The 19,024-nt window shown below is 38.6% G+C and overlaps 1 protein-coding gene across 1 annotated transcript; it reads left to right on the top strand.

The window, feature by feature from the left end:
* The first annotated feature begins 887 nt into the window (after positions 1-887).
* Positions 888-17,804, top strand: slc7a10a (solute carrier family 7 member 10a). The gene is made up of 11 exons (XM_084405155.1): positions 888-1,250; positions 3,749-3,953; positions 4,280-4,431; positions 9,978-10,103; positions 12,049-12,202; positions 13,110-13,233; positions 13,335-13,438; positions 13,526-13,622; positions 15,954-16,103; positions 16,202-16,379; positions 16,473-17,804. Exons 1-11 carry the CDS (start codon positions 1,103-1,105, stop codon positions 16,568-16,570), a joined length of 1,536 nt encoding a protein of 511 aa, XP_084261281.1. The 5' UTR covers positions 888-1,102; the 3' UTR covers positions 16,571-17,804.
* The last annotated feature ends 1,220 nt before the right edge of the window (positions 17,805-19,024 follow it).

Genomic DNA, 19,024 nt, shown 5'->3' with positions numbered 1-19,024 from the left:
GTTTTTTACAGTTTTTATAGAGTTATAGAGTAAAATATAGTATATGATGTAATATATATTTGTACTATTATATAACATTTTTGTAAGATGTAGGCTATATATCACTATAGGCTCTATAGGTTTAATAAAGGAGAGAGAGCGAAGATCACTGTCCACACCAGACTGGGGCGGAGCTTCTGTCCTCACAGACTCCCATGATGAGTTGGTAATTCAGAATGAGAGTGTCTTCACATGCTGTGATGTATTTGTTTACAGGCTGACTACTCCTCTCCATCTACTCAGTGTCCTGTGTTTTCTTTTTGCTAATGTTCAACCAAGCATTAGTTTGCTTTATGGACCTAAAAATGTCATTAAAAAAACTATTAGTACTATTCACTCAATTTGTGGAATATTCAAAGTTCGTGTGTCAATGTACAATGTACCCCCATAGCAGTCTGTATCACCTTACACAAGCAGTCACAAGAGGGTGGGGATTTCTGTTGGGATTTCTTCTGTTTTTCACTCGCTCACAAAGAAATGGTGTGATAGCAAATCAAGGCTATAAGTGACTAATATTTATACTATTATAAAAAGATCACACTGTTTAGTGAAGAGAATGAGAGGAGGAGGGAAGGGATGGAGTGAGTCAGTAAAAGGCCCACACAGAATAGTGTGCAAGAAACTCTTAAGCTGATTTTCATTGCCATGCACATAGTTCGACACATCCCACACCTGAAATAATAATATGATTATACACTACCAGTCAAAAGTTTAGACACCAACTCATTTTTTAAAATGACAATTTTTCTTAATAATAATACAGCAACAAAAAAGTCCAAGACTGAAATTTCATTTCGTCATAACACAACAACTCGATCACTCGTAACACCCATAAAACCTCTCTTACCACATCAAACCTCCACAGACCGAGCAGAAAGAGTCAGAGCAAGTTGTTGCAATTTGCCAAGGTAAGCGCGTGCCAAGGCACAAGACAATTGTTAACCTGTTGATCTATATGGAGGCAGGCAGAGTTTTGCGCATGCGTGAGCGCCCTGAGTCCTGCATCAACGCTATATGAGACCAAGCGCGGATACAGATGCCGTTTTCTTGAACAGCCGCACAAATGGATGGAACCGAAACGAACCGGAGAAACTGCGCGAAAACGGAGCAACAGAAGATGTTAGACTCCGGTGGAAACCAAAGTGGATCTAAGGATAGAGTGACTCTAAAAAAAGAAATTGGTCTCTTGAGCGCGTGCGCCATAATTATAGGTGAGATGTTTCCTCATTTTAACGCGCCAACGCGTGCGCTTCAACCAGCTTGAACTTTTATCACTTCGCATGTTTCTTCGTCTGTCATTTTATCACTGCCTGCTTCTCTGTAATCTATTCATCTTAATCTTCAGTCCTCACTCTTTCATATCCTTTCGCTTTAATGATATCTTCTCTACTAAATGTCGAGTAAAGTATTAAAAAGCTACATCTCAATCATGTCCAAACTTATATCGTCACGGAGTACGGCTGTCTTAATTTGTTAGGACAACAGTCTGCGTGAAGACAAGTAGCATTGCATGATTTCCGCGGAGAAGACGTCTCGTGCCATGCCGCTACTTACAGTAGTCTCCATCACACTACGTTCATCAGAGCGCAGATTGCATCATTGAGGAAGAGAATCAGGCTGAAACTCAACTCCGCGCTTACGTGGCTGCTGCAACCCATTAATTTCACTTAAATGACAATTAATAGGTAATTTTCATTGCCGTTTAAGTGAAATTACGGAACTTAAATAAACGAGCTTAATAAAAATGATCATTCTAAAAGAAAATTTCAGATGGCACTTCGAACTCTTCATATGTATATGTGTATGTTATATATATATATATATATATATATATATATATATATATATATATATATATATATATATATACATATATGTGTGTATCTGTCTGCCTGCAGTAAATCTGACAGATTATTTTGTTAGACGTGAAATACTGAAACATGATGTGGCCTTATTTTAGTCTCACATGTGCAAGAGTTTAGATGTAACTATGTGGAGATTTTCTCAGGTTTATATATAACTGCTGAAACATATGACTAGTCTCTCTCTTCTTTATAGAGATTTTTTTTAACAAGAATCAATGATGGGAAGTTAAGTTTAAGATACAATTAATGTTAACTGCTCATCATGGCCGTGACCTTTACCCCAAACTGTATGGCTGTATAAGATTAAGTGAAAGTGGTTCAGTGTTTTGAACTTGGTGTCCCAGTGGAACATCAGCTGTAGATTTCAGTTATGTTTATGGTTTAGTGGCTTTATGGGTAGTAAGCCAATTTTGTTCACAGCCCTTCACCATTCTAAATGTTTGACATAATTCTGACAAGCACCTTTAAGAAGAGTATAGGAGTATTGCAGATTTCTCAAAGGATTTCATAGTCAAAATAACTGCTGTATTTTAACTGGTGGCTTATTTACCTCTTGAACATGGGAAAGTTTTCCTTTGCTAGAATGTGCTCCTGATATTACTCAAGGTCAATGACAAATTTTATCAGTTACTTTACACTTTTCGTCTGTTTTATCAGTTACTTCACAACTCTTTGCCCATGCAGTACTCAAGTTTATTTCTTTTTAATACTTCAAATAATATGGACACAATGTAACCTCATTCATCGCCATCATAACTTAATTAAAGTCTGGGCTTGCGGTTGACCGTTTGTCAATAGCTGATGTAACCAGTGGCCGATTTCTTGATGATATAAACTACATGAAACACTTTATTTACACAAGTTTTAAAACAGAAATGCTTTAATATCCATTGATAACGTTGTTGGTAAATTCTGGAACTAATACAAGGGGGAGTTCATACTTCTGTTAATCAGGCAAGCGGACATTGTTTTGTTATGTTGTGAGTTGTACGACCAGTCAAAGTCAAGTGACCCTGTGAACTTCATTCAGGAACTTTGAATCTCATTTGATTGAGTGTTTTTGAGATGTGCTGGGTCTCGTCAACTTTAATGCCTTATCTTCTGTACAGGTCTGAGGCGCTGCGAGCAAACATTCACATCCACTCAATACCACCAAATTCTATTATTGTGAGCACTCGCAGACAAAGAGAGAACCCAAAGGATTGCATAATGCTTCGGCCCATAACTGTAGCTGAGCCATGTATAATTGAAAGTCTTTTGTTTAAGTTTCCTGAGGCATAATCATTCAGGCACTGCACATGAGTGGTTTTACTAAGATATATATGCAATGAAGCAGAACATTTACCTTTTACTGAATACTGGACTCTCATCTCGATTTCGCAACTGATGTTGGCTCTAACATTGTTGATCTTATTTATCGTGTCCATTTGCTTGGAATGTGCAGCAGCGTTTTGACAGCTGCAAGGACACATTGTCTTTGCACCGGGGGAAAAAAACTAAGATTTTCATTTAAACCATCATATACACCAAGACTGCGGTGTATTTCAAGCAAATGATATGAAAGCATGATATAGACAGCATAATTCAATTCTCACATCATCAAATCATTTTGCTTATTTACAATGCACCCATGCATTCAGTACAATTAAACTGTTTCAAATGCTCTAATCTGTACAACTTTGCAAAAATCAGCTTTTGGATGTCTGTATTTATTTCTAATACAGAATATCAAGCAAGCATTATTTGGTGAAGACCTCATGATTCAGTCCAAATAGTTTATTTTAGATTATATGAACAATATATGAAGACTAAACAACCCATTGCGGTTTCATTTGTTTTCTCAGGCAACATCATTGGCTCAGGGATCTTCATCTCTCCAAAGGGTGTTCTAGATCATGCTGGCAGTGTGGGGTTTTCACTCATCGTGTGGGTTCTCGGAGGAGGAATCTGTGCCCTAGGATCTCTTTGTTATGCCGAGCTGGGCGTCACCATCCCCAAATCAGGTGGAGACTACTCATACGTGACAGAGATCTTCGGGGGCCTGGTGGGGTAAGTCTATTTTTGAATGTTAGTCTCAGCATTCATATAGTTCAAACAGAGAACGCACTAACAATGCCAAGGTGATAGGTTTGATTGCCAGGAAATGCATGAACAGATCCAATATGTTGCTTTGGATGAAAGTGGCTTCCAAATGCATAAATATCAATATGGACGTCTCAGTTTGTGTGTGTGAAGCACACAGGGGAACTTCTCCTCAGGGAAATTCACATGTGTTTACTTACTTGCTCAGTTACAACACTAACACTGCTCAGAATTCTGTGTTTGTTGTAAATTGGTGATGATAAAGATGGCCATTTGTTTACGTGTTTTTACAGGTTCTTGTTGCTGTGGAGCGCAGTGTTGATCATGTACCCAACAACTCTGGCTGTGATTGCGCTCACCTTCTCCAACTATGTGCTACAGCCTGCCTTCCCAAACTGCCTGCCTCCATACATCGCCACCCGCGTCCTCTCAACCGCCTGCGTCTGTGAGTACAGCACACACCATTAGTAATGAGGTTTTATATGACATTCTCAGGTCAGCTCTGATTTAGTGCTGCTGTCATGTGAGTGCCTACCTTTAATTTCACCAAGCTGATTGCTCACAAAAAAAACCCCACAGTCATCATGTTATCAGGCCATTTCAAGTGTGATTTTGATGTGACAAAGCGGTGATATCTAAGTGACTGAGTTATTTACTTACTTTTTAATTAGTATTCCCATTAAAACCCCATCATTTTGTTCACTCAAACCAATTTGTGAATGCACACAAAAACAAGAGGCAGGATTTATGGCACAAACCAATCATATCCAATCATAACCAATATCCAATCATGGCCCGATGGAGGCATTGCCTCCTCTCACGTGACTTCCCTTCATTCATTCTCAATTACTCCCCATCAAACCCACTGCACGCTTTAGGGGGACTCAATGGGCTCAGGGGAGGCAAGAGAAACACGGACTCCCTGTACCTTTACCTTCTGGTGTCGCTGTTGGACAGTGTTACTTTAGGAAAATTAGTGATTTATATACTATGTAATGTCACATTTTGTAATATTTGCGTTGTTTTCTTTTTGTAATATAGATTATTTTCTCATTCATTTTTTGAGGAGGCACTGCCTCCCTTGCCCTCCTCAGAGGAATTCCCCCTGATCTCTAGGCCACAGAGAGTTAATTCGGACTACTAATAGATTCCGTCATGATGAATCTAGAACCGCTGTTTTGTCTATCATTCAGTATTTTTCTCTTTCTCAATCGCCTTCTCTCCCTTGTGTCTATACCACTTTACAGGGCTTTAATCCTGGTTCTTAGTTCTTAACCCTGGTGGGTGCATGGCAGGATATTTTTGGAGCTGGTGGAGATGAACCAATCAAATGTACAGTATGTCTATGCATGCGTGTGTGTGTATGTGTTTGATTCCAAAGAGCCCCGTGACTCAGCTGGTTTGGACCTGTCAGATCTGGATAGGGGCTCTCAGGGAGAAGTACTGGGGGTGTGTCAATGTGAGGGCAGTGGTCCTAATGACAGTGCTGGCTGAGTTGAGCCATCCATCCCTATTTTTGGCAGCAGAATCCAGAATCTGTCCTGAAGAACAGCCAACAAAAGCTTTGAGTCAGTCATACTCTAGAGAACAGGGTGACAAGGGCCAAATGCTCTATTTAAGGAAGACACCTCATGTATGTGCCCTATCAAAGGATGCTAGAACTGCATCCCAAATCACTGTGCTCTCCTCCGATTAGGCCAATATTCAAGGAACGTATTTGTTTGGGTCCAGATCACAGGGTGGGGTTGGTATTGATGTCGTGGTATAAGGGCACCTGACCCTCACTCTGTGTGGCGTCAGACTCCGTAATGGTGCCAGGCTTTGAGCCGGCGGAACATGTGGGCGTGTCTTCTGTATTGTGTATTGTTTGGGGACCTTGCGGTTGTCCTGGCTACCCCAATGCTCTTTGATGGAGAAGAGCATGGAGGCGGGATTTTGTGAATGGCGCTAAAACTCCGCTTAAATCTGACAAATTAAGAGTGAATTATGATTTTTTAATAAGCTGTTTGGAGTGTGTGAGTCATGCTCAGGGTGGGCACAGTTGTAAAGCGTTCCCTCCCATCATCTGTCATTAACCTTTAGACCGAGCAAATAACCTAAACTGCGACATCCAAAGACCTCAGGGAAACATCTGAGGTCTTTACGCTGGTCTTTATTTTTCACACATATTATACATACAGTTCCCACACAAATGCCAACAAAACATGTCCCTTGCACTGTAAAAAATGCATTGGAATGCATTTGGATGCACAAATTTGACCTGATTGTCGCGTGTTCATGAACCTCTGTTGGGTCTTTCAGTGGTGTGGATTGAAGTAAGGTTGGACGAAATTCAGAGTTAAAGAACTGGCTCCCTTTCAGTCCATGAGATGGAATTTGAATTGAATTGGCCACGCCCATAGGAAGTTTGTTGTGAGTAAAATGACAGGAAGAGGAATTTACTTAAATAAACTTAAAGAAATTTAACTGTAAGACAAAGGTTATGTGACAAAACAATAACGTTAACTTTTATGTTATTTGTAACATAATCTTTAAAAGATTAGGCTTACTTCTCAAAACTAAGTTTTGAGAAATAAGCAATTAACACAGCCATTAAAACAGATACAATTTTTAATAGACAGCACCACAAAATATTACACCATCTGTAATAAGATAACTTAAAAATATAAAAATATAAATAAATTAATATAAATGTATACAAATATATGAAAATATATAAATAAATGATATCAAAATAAATATTGACATATTTGTGAATTGGTGAGAAATAAATTGTTCTTTCACCATGGTCCATAAAATTAATGATATTTTAATTGAAAATAATGCTATATATACTGTATATCAAATACACTTTCTGTGGTATTTCAAACATTGATTACGAATGTCTACTGTATCTGTAATTGCCCCATATGTTGTGTGTATGATTACAGTTCTACATTCTGTCTACTGCCGCAATTCCAATTTCATTCAAAAAAGCGTTTGGCTTCAAACTGTCTGTACCTGTGTTGATGCACTGCAGTGTATATTTTTAGTGGTAAACTGATGCATGAACCCCTGTTTATGTGTGAGTGAATGTTCTTAGTTGCACTGTGTGAGAATTTGTCTATATTGCGGCATGTGTTACATTTGCCCTCCCCTTCTGAATGTTCTGAATGAATGTCACAAGCTCTGTCTGCTGAAGTCAGATTACAAAGAGAGACACACACACACACACACACACACACACACACACACACACACACACACACACACACACACACACACACACACACACACACACACACACACACACACACACACACACACACACACACACACACACACACACACTCTCTGCTGGACTGGACACACAAACCTTTGCTGAGAGTCTTAATCTGCATGATACAATACAGCATAAAATAACTTCAAAATATAACTTCAATATCAAATTTGACGTCAAAGAAAAGATTCACCTTGCTTTTTTACAACTGTGTGTGACGGGTTATTTACTGTTCTAATGCTTTGTACTTTTTTATAGGTTTATGAGTGTGTTGGAAGCTTCTCTCTTGTGTAAAAGTAAAGGCCACACACTCTAGAGATTGAAAGAGATCTGTTCATGTGACTCAACTAACTCTTGTTTCTCAGATTTATGTCTTCTGATGAAAGGGCTGACAGCATGTCTCTGAACAGCCATATCATTTGAAAAATATTAAATTATAAATGCATAAATCCTGTCAAATAAAAGTAAAGATACAATACCAGTCAAAATAACATCAATATTAAGCAAAACAAAAGGACGTACGGTTTATAAATTACGCAGTGACAAAAATATTAAATTGTGTTTAAAGTAGCCAACCTTTTGCCCAATTACAATTCTGCACAGTGTCTCAACCTGGTATCCACATGGGTTGCATTTTCAAACAATCTTGAAGAGGTTTTATTTATCAAATGTATTTATTAATGTCTTTCTTTAAATAAAACTTTTTAAAAGCCTGCAATCTATAATACTGAGTAAACGTGAAAAATATAGTACTCATTTTAGGCCTTGGCCACAGAGAGTTGTAGCATTTTTGTGTATTTAGTGCATCTTTTGTTGGCTTTATTGGTCAATTAGCTGCAGAGGGATGTCCCTCTCAGGAGTTTGGAGTGAGTGGTTGTATTTTGGCAGATTTAAAGGCTGTTGGCACTTAATTAGAATTCTCCTCTCATTAGCTTTGTGTTCATTTAACTTAATTTGGCCACTCTTAGTCACTCCTGCACTGTGATACAAAACAGAAGGAGCTGGAGTCAGATCCGTTAAAGCCAAACAAGAGCAAACAAAACCATGGCAAACACTATAACTGTTGTGAACCTATATTATAAAATGCTTAATTGCACACGTGTCCACAACACGTTCACATTCATTAATATTAATAATTTATGTTAAAGGAATAGTTCACTCAAAAATGAATATTCTATCATGTACTCACCATTGCCATTCTGTCGTTCTAAGCCTGTATGACTTTATTCTGTGAAAGATAAAACATGAAGAAAGAATGTCATTAGTAAGTAAATGATGACGAAATAATAACTACGTTTTTTTATTTGAGCATGTTTTTGTCATATTGTCATTGTTGTAATTTTAAGGTGCCTAAGAGCACATAATACCTATGAAAATATTGCAGTGACTCTCAAGGTGGTGTCAGGGCATGGAGGTTCACAGGTGGTGTGGATTGAGCTCAGGATTACATGCGTGGATGAAGTTGAGCAGGTTAGCTGTTAGTTTGCAGGCTGTGAGCTGCTCTTGTCGACCGCTTACTCTGGCCAAAAATTCAGCTGGCGTCTGGGCCGTTTTGTTGTGGGGCATCGGAAGCTGTTTGTCTAGGGGGGTCTGACAGATGCCCTGCATGTGTTTTCGTGCGTGGGCGGGTAATTCCGGCCATTGATGGATGAGTGGGGGTAACCCGTCTCCCCTTTGCCCAGTGTCTCCCTCGGCATGCCTGGGTATACCGTGCCGTCAAGCCCTGGAGACGGACCTCTGTGTACCGGATCTACACCGGACCTGTTACACAATGCAGCTGAACACAGAAGCCACTAACCTCAACACAGATGTACAGACAAGCAGTGGCCCATAATGCCTGTACTTCTGTTTGTGAATGTATAGTTTTTTAACCTGTCAGCTTTAGGCTGTGTTGCATTGATGCCCCTTGATAAACTACTTTTTTTTTGTTTCTAAAGAACTCCCAATTGTGATGCATAAAGATAGATACCAAATACATCTACAAGGTAACCGTCTTACCCCCCATTGCCCACAACAGCATTTGAAGGCCTGACATTCCAAGGTTCTCTAAATTTAATTTCCATAAGGATTCCATAAGTATTAATGAATTTACTTGACTTGTATAGTCGTGCGTGATGTTCTGGAAAAGGAATAAAGATTTGAAAAAAATTTTTACTCACAATTTCTACCGACATCATATATGCAGGTATTCCAAGTCTGTGGGAACCCTGGTTCTTATAAAATAAGAAATCTTTAGTTTTTTAGTTGTTTTAGCAGATTTCAATGCTTATTTTTTTCTTTTAAAAGTCATTAAGTTATCTTGAGGCTCCCTTGGAAATTTGCTGAGTGGGCCCTGGCCCCTTGGTTGAGAACCACTTAGCCATGAATGGGTCAGTGTTTTGCCTGCAGCAGTAAAATAAGTTACATCTGATCTTTATTTCCCCTCATTAAGCTAATAAAAATGGACCATGTGACCAGATAGTGCTGCTCTGCCAACAAACCCACACTGCTTCCATTACTGAATCACAATCTGATTTGTCCTTATGACACTTATGATGGAGTTTTTCTCATGAAACAGCTCTTTGATAAGACATCCAAAAAGTGTGACAGTTGTTCTTAATATGTAATGGTCTTTATTTATAAATTCCTTTTATGGATATTGCTAATGTTTTTCATAATATTTAAAGGAAACTATTCTCGTGAGTTTGGAATATGGGAATGAATAACTGTGTGTTCACTGCGTGTGTTTACAGTGTTCCTGACTTGGGTGAACTGCTCCAGTGTGCGCTGGGGGACACGGATCCAGGATGTTTTCACTGTGGGGAAGCTGCTGGCCCTTGTTCTCATCATTGTAGTGGGAATGGTCCAGATTGCCAAAGGTGTGTGTGTATGACTGTCAGGACAATTTACACGTATGTTCTTGCCAGCTGTCGTCTTTCATGAAACATGCTATCGTCTCTCAAAAAAGAGGGTTTTTGTGCTGTAAAAAAATCAATGCAGTATGAAGTACTAAAGCAGGTCTATAAATGTACGGTAATGTTAATTATTAAACGTTAGGGGTATCAAAATTTCTATACCGTATTGATTTTTTCCCTTAGTCTCAGTTGTTAGGACAAACTGTTGTACAGATAAGCAATGTAACATTTTCCTGAACAGTAACAGGATTTTGCTATAGTGTGCAAACCACTAAAGCAGAGAATGAAGTTAAGAGATTAAATGAAAGAAATAACGAGTAGGCAAAGGAGAGAAAGGAAAAGAGTATGATAACTCGCATATCTGGTACTAATTCCCACAATTAAATGCCATGAATCATCAAGCACTCCCATCACATGAATGCCAGCTACTGTCAGCCCTAACCTGTTGTCTAATGAATAAAAAGCAAAAGAATAACTTTGCGTGGGTCCAGTCCACTGAAATAAGAAAAAAAGACAAACAAATAAAAAACAGGTAAAAAATGGGCTGTTTAAAAAAGAAGAGGAAATCATCTAAAACTTTATTATTTACTCACTCTCATGTTGTTTTTTTCTTCTGCGGATTTTGGGAGGAACTACTTATTTAATTCCAATTTTTTTCAATAGTGACATCTAGTGGTAGGTCTTGTATTGTGAGTTACTTATAAGATACTTTCTTATTCAAAGTGATTTACAATACATTTATTACAGGTATAGCTCCCTCAAAGAAACCTGCGGTTTTGTGTCTTGCTCAATTGCACAATGATGGGTTGGTTCATAAATCACCCCAACTAAAACTTGAACCAGTGAAATTTAAGGCTGGAATACACTACACGACTTTTAAAATCTGAATAGATTTTAAAACAACAACACTAGGCATCATACACGTTCAGACTTCGTAAATGGTTACAGAATAAAACATTATACACTAAACGACTGAGGATCACACACTACCAGACAACTCTCCAGAAGCAGTTTTAACATTACGTGACGTGGCATCTGACGCACAGAAACCAGTGGCACATGTCGCTATACTTATTGGCACATCCGGTGGCGCAGTCTGTGCGCATCATACACTATGCGATTTCCTGCGAAATCTGTCAGCTCTGACTGGCCAGAAAAATCTACAGACTGGGTTTTTTGTGAACAGACAGCGTCAACTCCAGACTGCAAATCAGGGAAAGAAATCTGGACAAAATGCAATTTATAAATAACTCACTATCACAACCTCTATTTTACAATAATTTAATAAGTTAGTTGAATCAGAGAATGTTAGGATATTTCTTTAAAGTAAAGCAGTACAGTATAGAGCTGACTCTTTTAGTTTAGGCAGTTCATAATAAGACTAGCATATAATTGTGACACTAATGCAAAATTTAAGCCTCCACTGCAGAAATGTTTTAACAATGTGAACTGTCTTTTACACAACTGAGTAATAGTACAATAAAGCAGCAGGTTATGGCTGTGAATCGTTATGGGCAGACTTTTTTATTTATATTTTTATTTAGTGTGCTTGTCTGGAGGCATTCCCTGAACTGACAAGAGAGAGAATTGAGTAAATGAGAGAACTGAGTAGTGCAGTTTCACTCTTGATTGACAGTAGAGAAAAAAAGGCTTTTTGGAGGCTCTGCCTATGTAGTGGAATAATGAAATCAAACTGATGACATTAGAGTGTCAGGATGAATGTGAAGATTGATCCAGTGTTTTATGAGTTAAACAAAACAAAGAGCTCAAGATCTGACATTTGGTATATAGCATAGCTATAGAGACACTGACTGAGGTCAGTGCCTTTGAAATGCAGTGCAAGTCCCTTTGCATACAAATCCTGTATGAATTAAACAGATATTTTCTATATATATGTCTCTCTCTCTAGGACACTATGAAGCATTGGAGCCTCAGGCAGCTTTTAAGTTCATAAAGGATCCGTCAGTGGGGCAGATTGCTCTGGCTTTCCTGCAGGCCTCATTTGCATACAGTGGATGGAACTTCCTGAACTACGTCACTGAAGAGGTGGTTGAGCCTCGCAAGTGAGTCTTTATTAGTCTTTACCGTGTCAAAATCAGGGTCGGGCCATCCTACAGGCGATCGCCTGGGGCCCCCAATGTGCTTTCGGGGGCCTCACGGGGAGATGTACATGGTTTAAGTGCAGTTACTACCGAGTAAATATTCTTTGTTCTCCATTAACAAAATGCAATCAGAACAATGGCTGCACAGCATAACACACAAACAGGCACATGTACGTAGACCTCCTTTAACACACAAACCACGTGATTCTATGTAAAAAAAAAAAAAAAAAGCTTTCAATAACCAAGTAACAAATAACTGATAAACAATTTCAATCAACAAGTGACAATAAATACAGCAACAGTATAAATAGAAGCAGCAAACGGTGAAACAAGCAAGCATCCATAATCTGCATAATTTATTCATGTCGCGTAGCATCGAGTACCGTATTCCAAACCCTCGTCAAAAGTGCTCAAGTTGTTGGAAATGCACAAACCAGGTCACAGAAAGGATTACTTTGCGGCTATTTGAGATGCTGTCTGTGTTTCAAGCACGTTTGGATGGCAGAAACAGCACTTCTGTTGCCAAAGGCTTGTCACATTTTCTCAAGAATAATCTGGGCTACAAATTAAAAGATTGTCAAGTGTCAACAAAAAGAAGCAAAAACAGCTAAAATAATTAAATAACCAAATTAATTAGCCAAAAAATTATGAATCCATTGATAATAAACCTATTAAAATTAATGATTTTATTTATTTATTTTTTATTCTTTATTTTCACAGATTTTTTACATAAATTCACTTTTGCACATACAGTAGTTCTGCCTCACTTTTTGTGTACACACTTTTTATAAATCTTACAGAAAATGAGTCCAGCTCTCATACAGCGTATATTATATGGTGTTTTATGGTTTCTGGTGTATCTGTCTAGGAATCTTCCACGTGCGATCTACATCTCCATCCCTCTGGTGACGCTCGTCTATACTCTCACCAACATTGCGTACTTCACCTCCATGTCCCCTCAAGAGCTACTAGATTCGAACGCTGTTGCTGTGGTGAGTTTCTCTGACCTCTTCTGCCTTATTCTGTGAAAACAACATACTATCTATCAGGTGCTTTGATAAATCGGTATCTGTTTTTGTGTATTGTGTTGCAGACATTTGGTGAGAAGCTGCTGGGAATCTTCTCCTGGGTGATGCCCATCTCTGTAGCTCTTTCCACCTTTGGGGGGATTAACGGATACTTGTTTACCTCTTCTAGGTAAAGAAACAAAAGCACTGTCACACTGGCTTAATACAGCAACCCTGAAACCAGAGTATTTACCGCTTCATTGCACATCCTCCACAGGTTGTGTTTCTCGGGCGCCAGAGAGGGTCACCTGCCCTACCTGTTGGCTATGATCCACCTTAAGAGCTGCACACCAATCCCTGCCCTGCTTGTTTGTGTGAGAGAGAAAGAGCTATTCACACACAGCACATGCAACATAACACTGCTTTCAGTCTGCATGATTTGGTTTATCCAATTCACAGGGTTCCCACGGGTCCTTGAAATCCTTGAAAGTTTGTGAATCTGAAAAAAAAAATTCAAGGCCCTGGAAAGTTTTTGAAAATAAACATACATATTATTCCCTCAAGTTCCCTAATGTGTTATTTCGCCAACACTTCGTGGCCTATGCATTCTAGCTTGCTTGATTTACGTTACTTACGCGCATTTACGCTTTACGTTAAAGGAATAGTTCACCCAAAAATGAAAATTCTGTCAACAATTACTCACACACATGTTGTTCCAACCCCGTAAGACCTTCGTTCATCTTCGGAACACAAATTAAGATATTTTTGATTAAATCTGAGAGCTGTCTCACTCCTCCATAGGCTTCTAAGACACTATAACTTGCTGGCCCAGAAAATGTATTAAAGACATCGTTAATATAGTCCAAGTGACCCCAGTGGCTCAATCTTAAGTTTATAAAGCGACGAGAATACTTTTTGTGCGCAAAAACAAACAAAAATAACAACTTTATTCCACTTTTCATTTCCTTCTCTCTGGGCCTCGAGTCTTTTCACGTAGTGTGATAGCGTAGCGCGTCTGGGTTGCACGTCACCACGTATCACACACATGACCAGCGTCGCCCAATAGTGAGCCACACAGACACGCTACGCTTAAACACTACGTGAAAAGACTCGAGGCCCAGAGAGAAGGAAATGAAAAGTGGAATAAAGTCGTTATTTTTGTTTGTTTTTGCGCACAAAAAGTATTCTCGTCGCTTTATAAACTTAAGATTGAGCCACTGGAGTCACTTGGACTATATTAACGATGTCTTTAATACATTTTCTGGGCCAGCAAGTTATAGTGTCTTAGAAGCCTATTGAGGAGTGATCCAGCACTCAGATTTGATAAAAAATATCTTAATTTGTGTTCCGAAGATGAACGAAGGTCTTACGGGGTTGGAACAACATGAGGGTGAGTAATTACTGACAGAATTTTCATTTTTGGGTGAACTAACCCTTTAAGTGTTTCCCGTTAAGTGTTTTCGCACCAAACTAAAACGATGGTACCTCAACGTTTCATGCAAAAGTTAATATCAGATCATTTTAGAATACAGTATAGGATGTACCGAATTTTCTTCAGTTTTATGCAAATCAGAAATACGACAAATAGAATATCTGATCTCTGTCATATGGCCAAAAATCAATCCAAAAAAAAAGAAGCTTTTTTGCATAGTTGTGTTTGACACATAAAAAACTGTAACAATGTATCTTACAAGGTAACATGATGTAACCTTGCTCTCACTTGAAATGTGTCCCCACATTAAGTCCTTGAATTTGAGGATATTGGACCTGGAAAGTTCTTGAAAGGTCCTTGAATTTGAAACCAAGGTGTGGGAACCCTGAATTCAGGTCTAAATGGGGTCCAGAATGTTTTGTGAACAGATCACTCAAACCGCATTGAGAGGTAATCGAAAACTCATGTGATCACATTGGATTTTTTATAAACACTCGCTAATCTGTCCTGATGCATTCTGGACAGAAGTGAAGGGCCTGTCAATCAACCACTGCACTAAAAAAGGGTGCAAACTTGGCTGTTTATGTGGCCCTTTTACAATAACTCTCACGTCACTTAAAATTAAAATCCCTTAAATTAAATTAATCGAAACATTGGAAAAGACTGAACTTCACGGATTTGCTTGACATCGACGTTAAATGACACAGATCAAGTGAAGGTCAGTTAAAATTGCAGTTGGACTAAAAAATTTCACAAAACATCTAATTTATGGTGAGATAACAATTTAACAGTACTTTTGGAAGCTGACTTGGTTTTCTTAACTTTTGTGATTAAAATTAGACAAGTGGTTCTCAACCAGGGGAGGCCTAGTAAACTTCCAAGGGGGTTACTGGATGACTTCAATTTATGTATTGTATTAAAACTGAATCAAACTTAATTAAAATGCAAAAAATCGAAATCCAAACTTAAATTGATATTTTTCCCCTCAATAACTTTATTGAAGAGCTAGATAATTAGAATCTTGAACATTCTAGAAGCACATTCTCTGAATCATTGTTAATTAATTTAATAAATAAACATTCCCAATTCATGTTAATTAAAAAGTTTGAGACAACAAGCAGTGCTGTCATTATTACAACATAAAATGCCAGAAGAAATGTCTTAGCCAATACACGGAGCCTTCAAGTCAAAAAGGTTGAGAAACGCTGTATTAGATGGATCTTATACCAGGTGCAAACAGGGCTTAAGTGTCTTTCTCTCTTGTTCTCCATAGTGTACGGCGACCATAGTGATCCTGTGTATCGGGGACACTCATAACTTGATAAACTACGTGTCTTTTATAAACTACCTCTCATATGGAGTCACTATAGCTGGGCTGCTGTACTACAGATGGAAGAAACCCAAACTATTCAGACCCATCAAGGTACTTAAGTTGCCACCTACAGACCTCATCAGGAAGATGGATTGACATGTCAGTGTTTTAGTTTAATCACCTCCCTCTTCTTCTCTCCCTTTGTGCAGGTAAACTTGTTGGTCCCCTGCAGCTATCTAGTGTTCTGGGCGGTGTTGCTGGGCTTCAGTCTGTACTCGGAGCCTGTGGTGTGTGGTATGGGGCTGGTCATCATGCTCACTGGAGTCCCCATCTACTTCATTGGAGTGCAGTGGAAGAACAAACCATACTGGGTTTACAGTGCCGTGGGTGAGTAAGACCAGCCAAAACTTCTTTGCATTGTTTTGTTAACACTCTGCAATGAAAAACCGTCTGACATCTGTAAATGTGCATGTGTTTCAGAGAAAGTCACTTATCTGGGACAGAAGTTGTGTTATGTGGTCTTCCCGCAGGAAGATCCTTTTGAAATACAGCCTCTTACAGAAAAATCTGAGCTGTGAGAGTCAGCACAGGACTTCTTGCACTCCTGTTTGGAATAGCAAAGACCTGTTTTCCATCCGTTATTGAGTGTTTTATTTGTCTGATGCTGTATGTGAGGAGAAGCTCCCCAGAAGCTCCTCTGAGACTCAGCCATCACAGCAGAAGAAACAGAAGTTTTATGTTTTCTCGCTCAGACATCACATTTCTTAGTTGAAACAGTTCTCCCCCTCGCACATTTGTCCGGACATCACCTTGTAATTGAACGCACCCTCCTCCTGTCCTGTCGGAGGTGAATTCCTATGTCGTCATCATGTTTTCTCTGGGAGTTCTTCATTTTTTGAGAACTGTTGGTGTATTCTCATGTGCCTTACAGGATCTCTCTCTGTATTTGAGGTTTTATCTTTACTTTAAGTAGACTTTTTATTAGTAATCCCCTGTAAGTGAGTGAAGGGGACTTGTCGAAGCCTGTTTACCTCTTAACCCAGTCTTCTGAAATCTAAACTCCATCTGTAAGTCCGAACTTTGTAGAGGATTAGGCCTTGACCTCTAGTCCTCTTAATAATTACTTACTCCCTCAAGCACAAAAAAACAAAACAACGTAATAATGTCTAGCTTCGCTCAACTGTCTATGCAAGAATAGTCTAGGCACTTTAATGTAGTTGCCTTTTTTAGCATATTTGCACGCTAAATGTATTGCCATGCTTCCTGAATAAGCAACAATCTCCTGCCACTGTTTAACAGAGGCTCTACCCCAGCACTCATTAGCACTGCCAGTCTTTTAGCCTTATGCTGATGATAGGAACCATGAGATGTTCCAAGGTCATTCATCTTGAATAACGTTATTTACATAAAAGGTGCTTTACATTTAAAAAAAAAAAACCTGCTAGGCAGACACTTTCAACTGTTATCCAAAAGGAGATGTAGTCCTCCACCAATTAATGCCTTTAGATATTTTAGACATTTGTCTCTTTTGGGCACTAAATATGGACATTCTATTGAGCTATATGCAACAGTGATGATATCTGTCTTCATTTGAAACTGACCACCTTGAAACTGACCATCCATTTTTGGATCTGAAGGAGTTGTTTAGAGGTTTTTGCACTTGAGTGCCCTCTTCAGGTCAGATCTTTCTAGACCCACGATCATACCCTGAATGAGTGCTCGTCTCTTTCCACATGTCCAGCTCAGTGATGTCTGCCAAGACTAGCAGTGTTCATGCTCTCACTGCCCACAGTAGCGAAGGCACAATGAAAAGCACAGTACAGCACAGTGAAATCTTAATGTAAATATTACAATTTCAAATACATCAGGGATTCATTGTGAGATCACATTCCTGACATAAATAAAGTGTGAAACGTATGTATTAAGCATACATATGTTTCATATTGTATGCACTATAGAGATGTATGCTGATATACTTGTTTTGTAAAAATGTTAAAAGGTGTTTATCAATAACAATATTAGCACATTAAATTTAATTCTAAAAAAGGTTGCAAGTAGTAATTGTGTTACTCTGTGTGTGTGTGTATGAGTAAAGACACGTGGTCTCATTTCGAAGGTCGCATTTGTCGGTTACGTCATTGAGGCTGCCTCGTTTCAGAATTGAAGAATTTCAGCTGCCTCCATTATAATGCAAAGAAAGAAATTACAATAACTTATGCTGCACAAGAAATAAGTCAATTTTATGATTACTTTTCTGAAATCCGTGACATATGCGGCCAGAAAATGCGACCTCCCGAGGGCGCAGCATTAAGACACAACTTACAGTATATTACAGAAACATACAAACTCTAGAATCTGTTTAGTAACTATAGTGAAGGTTAGGATCTTAACTTCTGACAGGAAGTTTCTGTAATATGGCCCCTGGTCTATATATGCTAAAGGGCTAATTGTGTTCTTCAGGGAAGATTATGTTTATGAATGACTCAATTCAGATAACACATAAATTAGTCGATATCCAATGGAGAAATGTGAGTTTAATGCAAGGTACAAGTAAACACAAAGTACTTTTCATCCATCCAGGAAATGAAATTCATCAAAACCAAACATGTAGCCACCTTGACCATTACCACACATACACAACCAGTTTGGAAGGGGGAACATTTTTTTAAATGTAAAAAAATATTTACAAAAGGCAAAAATAGACTGCAATGAAAAAAAGAAGAGAGAAGTCAGTCCAGGGCAGTGGTTCTCAAACACAGGCCCCCAGTTAACTTCCAACGGGGCTGACTTAAAAATGTTTAAGTTAATTATATGAATATAACTTAATTCATATCACACACACAAAATCAAAATAATAATTATTTTCCCTTTATACATATTGTTGATATTAAAGTTCAAACAGTTCTTGAAACTTGTGGAAACACAAACTTAATCTTGATTAAATAAATATTTCAAGACCGCTAGTTTCTGTTATTAAAATGGAGGGGTCTTTAAATGTTGTGTTAGACAATGGATGGTCTCTGACCACTGGT

Source organism: Rutilus rutilus, assembly GCF_951802725.1.
Source record: "Rutilus rutilus genome assembly, chromosome: 3".
Taxonomy (NCBI): Eukaryota; Metazoa; Chordata; class Actinopteri; order Cypriniformes; family Leuciscidae; genus Rutilus; species Rutilus rutilus.
This window is presented reverse-complemented; position numbering and strand designations above follow the sequence as displayed.